The following is a 17,670-nucleotide window of genomic DNA, read 5'->3' on the forward strand; positions in this document are numbered from 1 at the left end:
TACCATGTTTGTTTAAATAACCAAGGCACTTCGACAAAAACTTGTATTTTGTGAAAAAATCTGTGTGCAGAATTAGAGAACAGTAACCATTCTGTCAGAAGAGAAGATTTCAACAATGTTTCCTTAGGACTATAGGATTTAAAAATGAACAGGAAGTGTAGAGGCTCTTTCTCTGAATGACTTCAGCACATCTGCTCCCACAGGACATCACTAGTTTCTCACAATGCTCTGGTTTGATCTTGTTCCATTCTTCTTCAGTCTCTTCCACAGTTCTGTAACTGTAGTGGGATTCTTAGACATTACTTTGTTGCCAATGATTTTCCAGAGATACTCTATGGGGCTTAGATCTGGACACTGACACGTCCTCCTTCAAATTTAACTGACTTCTTTACACACTTTGGGTTCAGTCATCCAGTCTGATGCCGAACATAATATTTCCCATCAGACCCAAATAACTTTAGCAATGTCATGTCATGGTTTGGGGGATGTTTTCTGCGGGTTGTTGGGTCTATGTGGCAGAAGTTGGACCTCTTGTACAGCTACAGCTTCCTCCTTCGGCAACATGCAGTACCTCCACTGCGATTGTCTCCCAATCAGCCCGCAATTATCATGCAAGACAATGTTCCCTGTCACACTGCAAAACAGGTTAAGCAGTTCCTTGAAGCTAAACATACCAAAACAATGAAATGGCCAGCCCAGAGTCCAGATCTAAACCCCATAGAGAATCTCTAGAAAATCATTGGCAACAAAGTAATGGCCAAGAAAGCCGCTACAGTTACTGAACTGTGGAGAAGATTGTAAGAAGAATGGACCAAGATCAAACCAGAGCAGTGTGAGAAACTAGTGATGTCCTGTGGGTGCAGATGTGCTGATGTCATTCAAAGCAAGGGCCTCTACACCAGTGTTGTGCCAGAACGCGTTCGTTGATCGATAGTTCATAAACTCGTTCATATTTTGGGTGAAAGTGAACTGAACGTACTGTATTCTGCCTGATGAACGTTACTGTGAAGGCGTTCATTCTGGTTTCTGTGAACGGCACACTCTCTCAGTTTAACTATGTTCAGTAGGGTGCCAGATTTCGATCATCATTCCAGGTGACACCCAGGCTAAAACACACCATAAACAGGCCTTAACATGTAGCAGAAAAAACACCCAATCTGGCAACACCAGCCGCCAGTATCACACTGTCTCATGCGTCATTAAAACAAAAAACAGCATGGAGGCGACGGCAGCATGTAGGGGACAGAGCAGCAAGGAGGCGTCGTATGATCATTTAAACAAGTTTTATGACAAGTTCGGTGAGGATCTTACACTTCAAATAATACACACTTCAGTCGCATCAACAGCAAGCCTGAAAGGGCACTTTGAACCGAAGCACCCAGCATTTCAAGATATGTGCAAGCAAATAAAAAAAAAAAATCAAAAGACAATCAAGACAGATCCTCGACCCAAACCCCATTAACTGCGTACAGTAGCGGCTCCATTGTCATCTCCCAGCCACAGCTGGACAACCTGGCAGTGCAGTATATTGTCAGACACCTGCAGCCTTTGAGTAAAGTGGAAAGCCCGGCTTTCATAAACTTAATTAAGGGGTTGCAGCTAAACAAAAAGGTGCCATCAGTTAAAAGTTAAAAACGTTAAAATATTTGCTGTCTGTGGTTCTATATAGACTCTGGCAAGAATAACAAAAATAGCTTGCAGCAACACATTTAACTATGAACTAGATCATTTTTGAAAAAATTTTAAAATTTGAATTATGAACTATGAACTGAATCTAGTTCATTTTAAATTGTGTGAACTGAACTTTGAACTAGTTCATGTAGAAAATGTACTTTCACAACACTGCTCTACACTTCCTATTCATTTCCATTTTTTAAACCTATAGCCCTAAGAAAACATTGTTTAAATCTTCTCTTCTAACACAATGGTTACTGTTCTCTAATTAGTTGTTTTTTTTAAGTGAATTGGTTATTTAAAAAAACATGCTACAGCAGTGGTATAGCCACAGCGGATATTCAATCAAATTCTGAACAGTAAAAAATAACAGTAATTCAGAATAAATCAAGTATAAATAATTTGTTCTGTTAGTTTGTAGATTATCTATAACTATAGCAAATGGTATTTAATGTTCTAAAGAAATATATGAATAAAGAAAAAGCAAGCTCAGGGGAGTTTTCAGCTGTATTCTCAGAAGTTGTATTTATACACCAAACCTCTAGGCCACGTTTCCTAAAAGACTGACTTACTTTTACACTTCTACACTCGAGATTAAATCACAAACCCATTTCCACCTAAGGCACTATCACCATTTAGTTTGAAGATCAGGGCAACTGTCTGAGAAAATGTTCTCAAACATAAAGGTCTTCATATATTTTTAAATTACCTGATGTTCTATTATCGATTATCATAATACTTCTCATGTGTATGTCAACCAGGGGCCTGAGTTTACTACCATTGTTTTATGGTGATCGTATGATCATTCAGATCTAAAATATAGTGAATCTACTCATACATACCTGGACACTTATCTTATTTTCTTTGTGAAATCACTTTATCCACCACTTAAGTGCAATCGTTTAATCTTACTGCTCATTTCTGTCATATACAGTCATACATATCTTATCTTATACATTTCCTCTACATTTAACTTATCTGATTTATTTGACCTGTATTCTTACATCTACCTCATATATATTTGACCTAGAGTTGATTGTTTACTGTATATATACTTTCTGTTTCTATTTAGCGGAGAATTTATTGGTTATTCTATACTCTCTCTTTATACCTCCCTTGGGTTTTTGTAAGATACTGGAAATTCAATTTCCTTGCGGGAGTCATACCAGAGGATCAATAAAGAGACGTCTAAGTCTAAGTCTAGGTGCTTTGCTTTTTATCATTTTAGTGTTTACTATGTCTAGATTTAAAAGCAGCGAAAGAAGCATGAACCTCTTAAAAGGCTAAAGCAGTATGTGTAGGCAGTGGGCTCTGGTTATCTGCATGTCACCTGGTACTTTATCCACAGAGGCGAAGACTGATCTATTTGCCGTGGGGTCGTTGGGCGCCCGTCTTGACTGTTCGTAGAATCGGAAAGGCAGGCCGCTGGGTGAAGCGTTGGCTGTCTGACCAAATCCTAAAACCTCCGTTGCACTGGGCTGCACAGGCAGGTCCAACAGAGCTGCAGACGGGGGAAAGGGGCACCCTTATTTCAAGCTGTGGGACTTAATGTGAAATCACAGAGAAGGGGAGAGCGGTGTCCCCTGCATTTCTTTTTACTATGATTAGATTTAAAGAAACTAAGAAATGTTTTCGTGAGTGTTTAGTCATTGAGAGAAGCTGACACTTGTTGTTACTGCAGTGGCTGATTGGCAGGCTTCACATCCTCCTTTTCTTTGCTGCATAGACAAGATTTCAGATGTCTGTTATTACTGTTGTTGTAATTCTAAAGAACTAGACCATCGGGAGGGGAAGTACAAGTGACTGATTGGATAAAAACATCAGTCTTTACAGTACGAAAGGATTGGAGGAGGAAGAAGTATTATTTCAAAAAAATAATTATTGATTGATAAAAATTGAATGACAAGAGAATAACACTGGTTCAGGGAAATGGTTGCTTGTGCTAGCTGTGAAGCTATGGTTGTACATTACTAATGTATTTAAAAGTTTGATTTTCACTCATTACTTCCTGACATCTCAAGTGATTTCTTGTAAAATCAACTGTACATATCAGTCACTTCAAGGAAAAGTCTAAAAACGCCTCCTGATTACTTACCTGCAATCCTCTGCATCTTCATGCGTCGGGCCTGGATGCGACCCTTGGCCAGCCTCTGCTTGGCAATGATGCAGCGGATGTGGTCGGCGAAGATGAAGTTAGCCTGCAGGATGGGCAGGGGTTTGGCGTGGGGGTTGGAACTGGGCTTATGGATGACGATGTTTAACGCTCTGCTGTCGTCCTCCACGCCAGACACCTGCATGTCCTGTTGAGAGAGGGAGGGAGAAGGAGAGAGAAGGAACAAAGAGTGGGAGAAAATGTTAGAGAGATTACACAGCAAAACAGAGAAAGGGAAAGAAGAAGAAGTGGGAATGAAAGCGTGAAGGACCATCGGAAGAAAATGGTGGGACAAAGAAAGACGTGCAAAGACAGACAAAAACAACAAAGAACAATCGCAAAAAAGAAATTTAAAAAATAATTTCAGGAAAATGATATGAGATACAAATGTATGTTGGGAGACAGATAAATGGGATATAACCGTTGACTGTCGTTGTATTCACAAGTTCAAACCCAAAAATGATGGTAAACATAACATTCATAAAGCAGAAAAAGGAAGGAAACATTATATCAGTTGGACTGGAAGTATGCAGGAAACACATTGTAAAAACACTTAAACTCTATCCCTTTTTACAACAGCATAAAGCATATTCCGCAATTCATATTTCAGAATTTCTTTAGAAAAATGAAATGCATCACCTCAATTTATCTGAGGCCATTCTGACACAGCATGACTAACATGCTTATGTACATTACTGTTTTTCTAGCGTTTCTCTGGTGAAAAATGATATGAAGGGATTAGGCAACAACACATCAACAACTGATGAGTGAACAAGAGAAAATAAGAAAAAAAGAAGCAGGGACAACTTGGTGACAGAGAGGGGGGAGTGGAGAAAACTAAGACAGACCGTAAACAAAAGGAAAGGGACATAGAGTCAGAAAGAAACAAAGTAAACTGTAAATTTAAATAATAAGTTAAGCAAGTAACAGTGGAGATGGTGAAAACAACAAGAGAAGAAAACCAAAAGTGTAAGTTAGAAAGGTAACGGCCAGTAGAGAACATTTAAAATAAAAAAGGAAGATCAGAATCAATGGTTTAAATGACTGAACAATTCAGTCACTCTTTAGCACAAACACATTTACACAGACACAAACACGCCACTATTCTCTTACCTGCAGAAGGCCGGCGAACTTGACTACACCCCATCCAAGGCGTTTGGTTTCTGGTTCGACCAGACTCATCTGGTACACATCTACAGCGAGGAACCTCTGGGCCTGGCCGCCATCTTTACTGACCACCATACACGCTATCAGGTCACTGTTATCTGGAAAAGATGATGGACAAGATGGTTTATTACTGCTATGTAACTCAAGCCGAGGTATGGCTGAATAGTAATCTTTACCAAACACAACATCGCCTGTTTGCACCAATGTTCTGCTCTTAAAAACATATGAAACATGCTATCTGAAATGCATAACAACGCTAAGAGTCTACAGCGAGGACAGGTATCATCGGATTACAGATAAAATAATTTCAGTTAGTAAGCTAAGGAATGTAAAATAGTTTTTGCAGGCCCAGGCCTATCCTACAGTGCTACTGATGGGCCTATCAACCATAAGCCCCACTGTGAGTACGTATAACCCTTACCCTAGGAACAAATTTGTTTGAGCTTAATGTTAACATGCTCACAATGACAATGTTACCAAGCTCACGTTTAGCAGGTAAAATGCACCGTATTCATCTTGATTTAGCACGTCAGAATGCTAACATGCTTTTTAGCACTGTGGTAGAAATGTATTATAAATGAGGAATGTATGGTTTATGCATTGTCATGGTCTTTTGAGAGGCCTCGGAGTACTTAAAACTTGAGGCTCTGGGTTGATGACCTTGATGACGTTCCAGACTCCTCTGATAAAGTCCGGAGGTCACACAACATTTACAAAAGTTATTACAGTTCATCCTGAGGGGGCTTGGATGTCCGTATAAAATTCTGTGCTTGTCCATCCAGTCAAACTGATATATTTGACAACATATGTGAGAACTATGAACAAGTGGTGACGAGTTGTAAAAAAATTCTGCCTGGACAAAAGGTTTGGACCATAGCGCTGAGCAGACTGTCTGGAGGGTCACATTTTCTTAAGAGGTTGAAGTCTTAAGATGTAGTGGACAAACAGTATATGGTACTGTAGACATGGAGCGAGCAGTTTCTAATTGTACAAAAGTGTACAGATTTAAGGTTTTTTTTGTGTGTCAAAAGTGAATGATTTAAACAAAGAAGCTTCAACAAACAGAAGTTGTTGGATGATGAACATTAGAAAAACTACATCCCTTACTAAAATAGCACTGGAATGTTACAATGGCACGCACACACACACGCACACACACACACACACACGCACACACGTCTATGTTATGTTACAAATAAAATTGAGACCATACAATGATTCATCTCCCTTTAGGAAAACTTGGATGCAAAATATACATTCTTAAAAAAAACTAATTGCTTCCCAAAATGATTCAGTTTTGCGTCTCCTAAAACACTGATTATCCACTTATTACCACTATTCACTCCTATACATTATTTTACTGTTTAGCTTGACTGATTATACTGTTGTATCCACACTACTGTACAGTACATACATATTGATACAGCAGGCAGAAACACAGTTAGCCAAGACAGACTGCTACACAAACAAGAGAGATGACTTTTTCACCCACGCCTAGGTGGACAATGACAAATTATACGCCTACATCTTCAGTTTAGCACAAAACCTACTGATGATGACCTGATATGACACCACTGGTTTTGGTTTTAATATCACCCACCACTGTCACGGTCTCTAAATATGAACTGGTAACTCCAGTGACGTTATACGTGGGAAATTTGGCTGGATTCATGTCCTTGAATAAACTTGGGTTTTGCTCATTTAAGTAGCCCCTTCAGTACAGTAGTGTTTGGTCTGGGGGAGCACTATTTTCACAGCCAGTGAGGACCACATGGTGGCTTGTTGTGTAAATAATACTGTACATGTGGCTTTCTGGATACACGACTCTCTTACTAATATTAAAATATCAACGGGGGTTGCCTGTAAAAGTACCTGCAGGTGGAGAGGTAGTCCCCGGTTTACTATGGCAGCAAAGTGATGTTCAGCGAAATAGTAAGAGAAATAAGGGGAAGTTTGACAGCTTGAATGTCCTGACCAGCTGGGAAAAAACCCTCCCACCCACAACTTCTACTTAACTTCTGACTACAGAAGTGGGTCAAATTGGTCAAAAAGGCAAATAAAAATTCTGGACATTTAATAGAAGACAAGTTGATTATATCCACTGGCTTTTCTGGGCTAAGGGAAGCACCTTTCTGTTCAAGATTTATTGTCAAGTATGTTTACACGTATTAGTCAAGTGAACCTTTAGATGAACCCTTGATGTTTAAGCCCTTAAAAGAGGAGTACAATCAGTAGACATGGTTTCGGTCTCTGATGGCATACCATGATTACATCATCGATCATTCAGCATGTGTTGTTGATGCCATTTATAGGATACTTTCTTCAGAAAGAAGTGAACTCTCTTCTCCCTTTTGTAACTACAACCAAAGTACAATTGAGCAAGATATGATGTCAGCTGCTCAGTAGTGAGAGCAGTTGCCAACTTTAGCTGTCTGTGTGTTAAACACTCCCTGTCCCTGCAAGTGTTCTTTTGAGTCATCCACTTACCCTAATCAACCTGCCAGGTTGTACAAACATTACTGAAGGAACACAAGGAAAGGACTGTGTTCACTAGCATGAGGAAAAACCCAGAAGAAGACATTTGGCAGAGTTTAGTTTCACGCTTCATATTCTGAGCATTTTATCTCCAAGAGATAACTGGTAACACTTCAATAGAAATATATTACACACATTACATTAATACCAGTGTCGTAAGATTCTTCAAAAGTTACTTAGTCACTCAGATTCTTGAAAAGTTACTTAGTCACTTGAGATGAAGTGCCTTTCCATGCTAGTGTGATTCACACATGTATACAACCAGGAATATGTACACTTCCTTAAGCCCTTTGGTAAAGTTCCTGTTCATGGGAATGCAACATGACGATACACTTGCAAGACCACCTTTAGAACCACAAGGATACTATTCCACTGACACAATACACAAGTACAGGCATTAGCAAATGTTCTGTGGTTCAGCTACAGCTATCCGAGGATGTGGTGAAATGTAGGCGATGGCAGTGTTATGGTCAGAAAAGGAGTTTGTAGGTGGAAGATTGCAACTTTAACTCTTAACACTTCTTCTCTTCACAATTACACAGAGTGTGTTCTTAGTCAACCACCCTGTTTAAATAAAAAGAGATAGTGATTTAGTACCTAGAATTACCGCTTTGTGGTTGTATGCTTCCATCAACCAGTCAAGTTGCAATTTGCATTCATGTCTGTCCGGACTCTACAATATGTACAACAAATAAGTTATTAAGCGTATATTTTTGGCAAAATACGCAGTCGAAGTTGAGACCAAAAGAAAGTCTGAGTTCAAAGATGGGTGTGGTCCAAACAAGGGTCTTGGCAGTAGGGGATAGGAAGTAGGGATGGGCCTATCCTCCTTACATTGACACCCCTGATACGATTGCAAGATGTTATCTACTATTTTTTTTTTAATTATGCATGGGTAGAGTTTGATGCGAGACCGATAATCATAATTACAAAACAAAGATTGTTTAACATGTCACTTTTCAAGTAATAGAAAATGACTGAAAGCCATGTCATACCTCATATGATAGCCTTTAAACTCATTACCCATATCTGCCACAGACTCTTTCAACAGGCATTTGGAATTATGAAAACTCACAGTTTCTCTTGTGATATTACACATCACAAGAGTGTGAAGTATTTCAAGAATTTAAACTAGGTCAGTTATTGATATCAGCTGTTTCATGCAATAAATATATTATTCTGATGCGTAAACAAATGGCAAAACAACCATGCCACATACACTCACCAGCCACTTTATTAGGCATCCCTGGTGCTTGATAAAGTGTCAGTGTGGTCTTCTGCTGCTGTTACCTATCTGCAGCAATCCACCAATCAGGCCTGTATGGCAGAGTGGCCAGGCGAAAGCCACTCCTTAGTAAAAGGCACAAGGCAGCCCGTCTGGAATTTGCCAAAAGGCACCTGAAGGACTCTCAGACCATGAGAAACAAAATGATCTGGTCTGATGAGACAAAGATTGAACTCTTTGGTGTGAATGCCAGGCGTCATGTTTGGAGGAAACCAGGCACTGCTCATCACGAGCCCAATACTATCCCTACAGTCAAGCATGGTGGTGGCAGCATCATGCTATGGGGATGTTTTTCAGCAGCAGGAACTGGCAGACTAGTAAGGATAGAGGGAAAGATGAATGCAGCAATGTACAGAGACATCCTGGATGAAAACCTGCTCCAGAGTGCTCTTGACCTCAGACTAGGGCGACGGTTAATTTTTCAGCAGGACAACGACCCCAAGCACACAGCCAAGATCTCAAAGGAGTGGCTTCAGGACCACTCTGTGAATGTCTTGGAGTGGCACAGCCAGAGCCCAGACTTGAATCCGATTGAACATCTCTGGAGAGATCTGAAAATCCAACCCCATCCAACCTGATAGAGCTTGAGAGGTACTGCAAAGAAGAATGGGCAAAACTGCCTAAAGAGAGGTGTGCCAAGCTTGTGGCATCATATTCAAAAAGACTTGAGGCTGTCGAGGCTGCCAAAGGTGGTTCTACAAAGTATTAAGCAAAGGCTGTGAATACTTATGTAAATATGATTTCTTTGTTTTTTAATTTTAATACATTTTCAAAACTCTCAAGAAAACTTTTTTCACGTGGTCATAATGGGGCACTATGTGTAGAATTTTGAGGACAGAGATTAATTTAATACAATTTGGAATAAGGCTGTAACGTAATAAAATGTGGGAAAAGTGAAACGCTGTGAATACTTTCCGGATGCACTGTATATAAAAAGCCTCTCTGTATCTAAAGGCCCACTGCTGTGTCATTGGTGTGATCCATTCATCAGGCCATTTATATCAGGTTTAAATGTTTAATCGTTCTGCAAATGGGTTTACAAAAAGCACCGAAACTGCAGCTTAGTCATCACAGATGATATGATAACTCGAAAAGGCCATGATGGTGCAGTCATCACTGCTAGATAAACATCAAAGTGGAATTTACAATGAACTCTTCTCTTTGTGTACAATTCTAAGAAGTGATACTTAAGCAATAGTACACAAAAGGGTGTGTGCCAACAGTTATGGCAAAGCACACCCTCAAGTGCAATATTGCGATTATACACACACACAATATATGTATTATATATATGTATTAGTGGAGTAATCGCTCAAAATGATGACCACTGGTCAATCAAGAAAATCCTTGGTCGGGGGCAGCCCTAGAAAATGCATACCGTAATCAAAATGGATTCATATTGTGGCGCACAACAGTTATTGCCAGTATTATTTCTGTTTCGCAAACGTGACAAACGAGTCCCTGTTGAATGTTAGATCGTAACTGTATAAATACCACACATACTGTTTAAACAAAAATCTGCTTTTGCTAGCTCAATATTGTTATAACTAAAATGTCTGCTGAAAAAAACATTTTTCCATGGACAAATTCACACAACAGAGATGATTTCTACTCCCTGTTGAGTCGGCCAATCAACTTGAGCTAATGTTAACTTTCATGATTAAAAATGTTTCAAAAATATTCCCCGTCTTCTTTTCACCAATGGCACCATGTATGTATCGTCATGAGAATCACTGAATAATTTGCTGGTTCATTAGATATCCAAACAACCCATTATTTTAAGGTGACTTTTTGCTTAAGGTCAATGCTCAAGTTACCTTTGAAATAAAAATAAATTAATTAATGAAGATATTCAATTTATTTCTTTATCAAATGTCAACCTCCAGTGTACTAAGGCCTAAAAATATTTTGTGGCACGAGATTTTCTGTACATTTCAGCTTTTCAGTGACCACTTTACTACAGTAGCAGGAGCATCATGGTGGAGTAATATTTTGAGTAATGAACGTGGTTTGCTGTCATGCTGATATGAGCACGTTCTAAACGTCTAGTTGGCGATCAGATTGCTAGGATGGATCTACTTGGTGTATAATAAAAGTATACCTACCACCAATTTAATCAGAAATGAGATTTAATATATTATGGAGGAAGAAAACAAAACATAACGATTTATCCTTACAGTTGTTCTTAAGACAGAATCAAATAGATAGTGCAAAGAAAGTGTGAAAGAGGAAAAGAAAACAGCTGGTATAAGAGAGACTTTCTGCTTGCATCATAATTTACACCTAATTTAGATACTGATTTCATAACGGGGAATTTGTGGTTAACCATTCTTTCTTTCTGAGAGGTTTTTGCTTCTCAAAATAGACTTAAAATAAAATGAGGGAATCTGCCTATTTCAAAGAAGAAATGGCCTTCCTGTCATCAGCTTTCTCCTCTCAAAGTGAAAGCCATGAGTAAAAAGCTATATACCCTATTCAGTCATTTTGATTATGTTAATGATCTCAAAATTATTAAGTTGTACAGGGCAGTAATAAAAGTTCTATACACAGTAATAGAAATGTGTCAAACATGTCATCTACCCCTGGATATCCTTTATCTATACCCACTCATCCAGTGGAGGGTCACTAGAGGACATTGGGCTGTACATCGTTGACAGAGCACCAGGCTGACACAGATATTGACAACTTGTATTAACATTTGCACCAACAACAAATTCAAAGTCACCGTTTTTCTGACTTGTAATCGAAAATGTGAGTGACCTGCTAACTACACTAACTTAATTGCAGAGATTCAGAGACTCTCCTGAAGACAGCGTGGCTGCTTGTTCCATTGTTCTTGGGTGGTCAACAGTATTCAACTGAGTTACACATCAAATGAGTGGAAGTGTTGTGACAGCAGCACATTAATTGTAGGTTGCACTTCCTTCATGTGTCATCTTAATATTTAATGACTATTTTCAGAGAACTATAGCATACAACTTAGTTCCCAGTAAACAATCAAAAGGCAGTAATGATTATATTTTCTCAAAGACAGAACAAGAGGTTTTTTTCTCCTGAAGATTACAGAATGAATAGGGTAAGCCTGCAGGCTGCACAACAAATCTTCCTTCTGCTCAACGTAATCCTTCTTTATGTCTTTTTATTTTGTCAATTGTGATATCAATGCTATTAACAGTTCCAGGGCATTTATACTGAACTGCATTACATTGCACATGTTACTAATAAACTATAGCTTTGAAACCAGATGAATCTGCCAAACTCATGTTTCATTTGGTCTGGCAGCTACTGGCTCCTCTCCTGTTCAGACGACCAATCACAACTTTTTTTATCGCTTGTGGGGTGGGTTAAAGACAATAACTGACTACACTGAACAGACCTGCAGACAGGATGGAGACGCTGTTTACCAGGCTTGCAAAACTCAAATCAAATGGTCAGTCAAGTACGGTAGGCGGCGCTGTTATGATAAGTAGTAATATGTTTCAAGATTCTGTTACTTTATTGCCCATTTCTCGCATAAAATGTTTTCAGAAATGCATTTTAGTGTACCGTTTAGCTGTAATTTGAAAAAGTTTGTCACCTGGCCGCCATTGTTGTCCACTGAGCTAGCACCGTCGTTAAGGTTAAGAGAAAGCAAACATTGCAGGAAACTAACTGGCCTTTCCTGACATTGACATTGTTCATGACCATGCAGTGTTGTTGATAAAGGAGCGGGGACAGATGTTGGGAAACAACATCTCCTGATGACCTTTTAAAGACACACACACTTGAGCAACAGGTTACTCTTAGTATGTAACTGAGTTGTAGCTTACCTTTACGTGTTGCATATTTACATTTGTATTGATTGTTAAATGTAGTCTCAAATTCGTTATTACAAACATGTACAGATTTGTGCACTCAGTGTGTGACTGTCATAAATCCCATACACATAACTGTGCAGTGCTTGTGACTTCCTGCAAAGCAGAGCGAGCCGCATGCAAGTTTCTTTAACATCATCTGCACACCTGTGTACAATAAAAGATTGTTTAGTTTATCTCAGTGTGTGGGAAGCTGGGCGCGTAGATACTTGCGAGTGTGTCTGCACGCTCGTCTCTGTCATTGTGAATGTTCGCATGTGTCTGAGTATTGTGCAGACTCCACTCACACGCCTGTGTTGTTGTCTAATGCTGACTTTTGCAGAGAGAGAGTGAGTATGTAAGAGAGAGGGAAAAAGAATCACTGATGTGTGTCAGACATTTATGCTGTAATATAGATTGATGGAGGTTCTTTTGGGTAAATTGTACACTGAATGGCTGGTTAGAGTTATTTGTTTGTTTTCTCCTGCTCTTATACTTAGAGAGGCAAGTGTCTGTAATTTCCTTTCTCTGACTTTCTTAGGTTGTACTTTTACTGCACTAATTACACTTGATTTAGTCTTTTATGGTGTCCCGCCCTGAAGTTTGACTCCATTTCCCAAAAGTGCAAAAATAATAACTTAATAAGCACATTACCTGTCCTGTAGCATGTGGTCTGGGTTTTGTAAAGTATAGAGTATGTCTTTGTTTCTATGTGTATGTCTTACTGAGGTCTAAGACGTCATCCGTCTTGATAAGGTCTTCAGGTCTGGTCAGAGGCAGCTGCGTCTCAGGTTCTCCCTGAAGCTGAAGCGATAAGGACCGCAACATGAAGAACACGCGGATTGCCTGTGCAGAAAGCAGAGAGGTCCCACATAAACACACATGCACCAACATATCAGTTAGAGATGTTATGTTAAATCAACCAATCAACTGAAACCAACAGTTACAACAAACAAAAATGAAAAGAACTAAAGAATGACAGAAGTCCAAAAATTCCTATTAGAAAAAAAAACTTGAGACTTTGACATTAATCATCAGACTAATATATTGTATCTTTTATCGGAGCTCTGGGTGGACGTACTCTTCGTGTCTTCTCTACGTCTCCACAGGGCAGTCTCTTGACGAAGTCGATGCCAGTCAGAGGGGTACCGGTTGGTGGCAGCAGCACGGAGGCATCCATCATTAGATACTCCACATTCAGCGGTTTACTCTGTAACATACAGTACACGAGTACAGACAAGCCCACATACAGCACACGTATAAACATTAGAAACACTAAGAAAAAAAATTGTAAGCCCAGGTGCATCAAGTATCAAATGTGATATCAAATGAAGGCTAACTAACCGTCATGCTCCTGTATTCATCTTCAAACATATCCAGAAAGATCTCCTCGCCCTGTGATGACATGACACATTTGGAAGCCGGTCAAATATAAGGTAGAGCATGTATGGCCAAAATATAATAAAATACAGTAAACTCAGAGGGACTTTCATATTGCGATTCAGCTCATTTTTTTTGTTGCAAAAAGTGAAACTCATTAGTGAAAAACATTAGACACAATACGATCTGTGTATGCGTAAAAGCAGAAATAAGCAAATGCATCTTTTGTGTCTAATTGAACAGCTACAGTATATGTACACACTGTTCTGAATTATAAACACATCTTACTCATCACACCAGATATCCACTATTCTTGTTTTGGCATCATCATGAAACAGTGCCAAAGCAGACACTACTAAATGTGAAAGCCATTTACGCAGTTATATGTTGCAAGCCATGCCGGAGTGTTTTGTATTGGTGCATACTTGATAGTCTTTTTTGTTTGATAGTGACAGTAGCGATGCACAGAAAAATAAGATACGTTCCCTCTAGGCCTTAGTTAATTGATTTCAATTAAAATTCTGATTTACACCTTAAACATGCCCTATTATTGTCTTGAAATGTAAATCCATTTACGTGCATTAATCATGATAAAAGAAGAATGTTAATGCACATATGTATAAATTCTGAACAGCTTTACAGTCTTCGCAAATTCCTCTGCTATTGCATGCAATAGGCCACTGACTTATTAAATGTGTACCGTTTCTTATCTGGGGATATGAGACTGTCCCAAGCCCCTCTTTGAAACATGACACCACTAGTGTGCAAACACTACTTATCTGTTGTGTGTTCCAGAAAATCACCCGTATAATTGATCACAGAAGTGGGAGAGGAATTCTTAAATGACATCCCATCAACAAAATGATGTCTTGAACCAAAACAGGAAATGCTGGAGAGATAAGACAAGTTGCTTGGACATGCACAGCTGAGCGTCTAAGTGTACAAGACAATGATTGTTTATGTTTTTATGATATGTACTGTATATACTCATCATCAGCTCATTGTTTTTTAATTACACCCATATGTCTAGGCTAAAATATTCCACTTGTCATTCAAGTGGAAATGTAAACTACCAGAGCTAAAAGGGACAGAGGTTAATATCTTCAGTAGAATAAAATAGTCAGCCAATTTTGACTCCTGTGACTGATTCCAAAACTGATATCCAAAGACACTCAAAGAGAAACAGAAAGCATTGACTTTGCTAAAAGCCTTTTCCCTGCAACTATAAATATTATTTTGTATAGTATACATGGTTTCAGTTTAACCTATTATTCCTTCCTGGAAACTGTTTCCTTTAGAATAAGTGGATGCATTTAAACACATGGGGACAAAGGAGACTTTACGGGTAGCTTGTGATTCAGTGTTTGTTGTGACAGGCATCTCAACAAGAGAACTGGATGTTACACCAGATTGTCCATTTACCTGTTTGGTGCTTTGATCTTTTGGGTTTTTCTTTATTATTCTCCCCCTAACTGTTTTTCTGTTTGTTTGCCCATCCCAGCAGCTGTCTCTGTCTAGGCAGCCAGGACAAAAGCTTTTCATGGTATGACTGTCAGTTGAAATCATATTCTGCTACAGCAGTCAGCAAAATACTATTTCGCATAAATATATTTTTTGGATGGGGTTCCAGCTGTCAGTTGCCACTTAACTTGTCCTACCTGATACTTTTTTTGTGTTAACTGCTCAAAAAAAATGATGGTACACTTAATCATCACAACACTTAGTGTTACCAATTCATTTAAACATCGGGCGATCAATCTGTCTATTTAGGAAGCACATGTGAATGAGAATCAATTTCACCTGCCTTGGTGCAAATGAAAGTGACAACAAGTGCAATGGAGAGGGAAACGCTTTGTTTTGTGTTCTGCTAGTGTCCTTGTCACTAATGGTAGCATGTTGCAGGAGATACAGGAGGCCAGCCGTTATACAGGATGGGTATCTGCTAGGGGTGGAACGGTTCACAAAATCCACTGTTCGGTTCATATCACGGTTTTGGGGTCACGGTTTTTCGGTTCGGTTCGGTTTGGTTCGGTTAGGCCTGTGAATGTTCTCATTCGTCCAGGTCGTCGTTATCCTCAAAGCAATTTCAGTCAAAAGCAACTGGACTAGTTGTTTGTCTAGGAAGACGTTTCACCTCTCATCCAAGAGGCTTCATCAGTTCATGTACGCATCTGACCAGGCTGGGACTGTCTGTGTGTGTTAACTGTGTACACTCACCTTGTAGAATCTCCGCAGTAAATGCAAACTTTCTTCTCTACCACCCTGCAAAAACAAACAAAGTATAAACAGTATGAAACAATATGCATGCAAACACACAGTCTGAATCATCATCATCCACATGTGACACACATGCAGCAAGTATCACATCTTTGTCTTCATGTGTATTTTCAAACACACTTAACACTTAAGAAACAAACTGCCAAAAATAGTGTTGCTCATAAAAATGCTCATCAATCCATGCATTATTTTAAGGAGCTTATAATATTCTGTAGTTCCTTAAGAAAAAGGACTGCACAATCAAATACCGACAAAACAAATGACTTCCAAAATCATTCAAATCTAACTTAGTAGATACTAATCTTAGTACTTAAGTAGACTCTCCTAGCCATTGCTCCTAAGAAAGCTTCTCTTACTCAAATTTCTAAAAGCTATGTTCAACCTACTTCATTAATTTACCCTTACTGAGTCTTTGTTTCATCTATTTATAGAGACTGCAATTTTCAAATATAATCAAAAGTGCATAACACTTCTTCAGTAAAAAAAAACAACCTTTACACACAAAACAATGTTAAACATAGGTGTAACTATTCACATAATTGTAAAAGAGGAATACAATAAACTGAACTTCTCCATTCAAGTCAAACAAACAATACAGTCTATGTAACAGTCTGTTATGTACTACTTAACATCATCACTAATTATATCTTATGTCCACTGGCTGTCCATCAGAAAGCATGACACTTCAATCAATGATTTTACTTAACCACAAGTGAATGCTTGATAGGAATTAGACCTGATTTACTGCAACTGTTAATGATGAGATCACTTCCTTCAGTTAACATCAGTAAATACATTCCTGGTTTACTCATTCATATCAAGTATCAGAGAGCTAGAGGAATAAATTAGCAGGGTCAGGGGCAACTTAACATAAGATCAACACAATTATTATTTAAAGATCAGTAAGGTCAGTTCTCTGGTGTCTTTTCTTGGATAGTACTAGGGGTATCCCCGACTAAAAATTTTGATAGTCAAATCTGATTCGTCTTGCCTATAGACGACTAATCGGCCAATTCTTTTTTTTTTTGCTCATGAAAAACCCTCTGATCCGAGGTGGCGAGCCATGACCACTGGCCTCATACAAATGATTATAAAATGACCATGGTCAGGTTTCAATTCACTTTTAAATTCAGTCAGATGACAAAAGATGGGGACTTCAAACATGATATAAAAAAAAATCACATAAGCAGTAGAAGAAGAACTTCCTGTAAGTTCTGTGATGAAAGAAAATAAAAATGCAGAGAAAAAAAGATGGTGTGGAGGATTACCCTGAACTGATAGAAAAAGAAATCAAACATTTCTCAGAAGGATGAGGAAGAAAAATGTATTGCTGTGCAAGACAGGGCGGGTAGTATGAGAGAGGAAAA

The 17,670-nt window shown here is 38.8% G+C and overlaps 1 protein-coding gene across 1 annotated transcript in view; it reads right to left on the reverse strand.

The window, feature by feature from the left end:
• clec16a (C-type lectin domain containing 16A) overlaps positions 1-17,670 on the reverse strand; it is a 44,823-nt gene that overhangs the window by 5,365 nt on the left and 21,788 nt on the right. Inside the window, exons 15-21 of the mRNA XM_083930972.1 lie at positions 16,244-16,288; positions 13,991-14,041; positions 13,728-13,856; positions 13,372-13,492; positions 4,940-5,091; positions 3,770-3,974; positions 3,005-3,175 (exon numbers count right to left, since the gene is read on the reverse strand). Of these exons, the coding sequence (XP_083787098.1) occupies positions 3,005-3,175; positions 3,770-3,974; positions 4,940-5,091; positions 13,372-13,492; positions 13,728-13,856; positions 13,991-14,041; positions 16,244-16,288 (874 nt within the window). The remainder of the gene's footprint in view (positions 1-3,004; positions 3,176-3,769; positions 3,975-4,939; positions 5,092-13,371; positions 13,493-13,727; positions 13,857-13,990; positions 14,042-16,243; positions 16,289-17,670) is intronic.

The sequence above is a fragment of the Echiichthys vipera genome (genome assembly GCF_963691815.1).
Source record: "Echiichthys vipera genome assembly, chromosome: 17".
NCBI classification, from domain to species: domain Eukaryota; kingdom Metazoa; phylum Chordata; class Actinopteri; order Perciformes; family Trachinidae; genus Echiichthys; species Echiichthys vipera.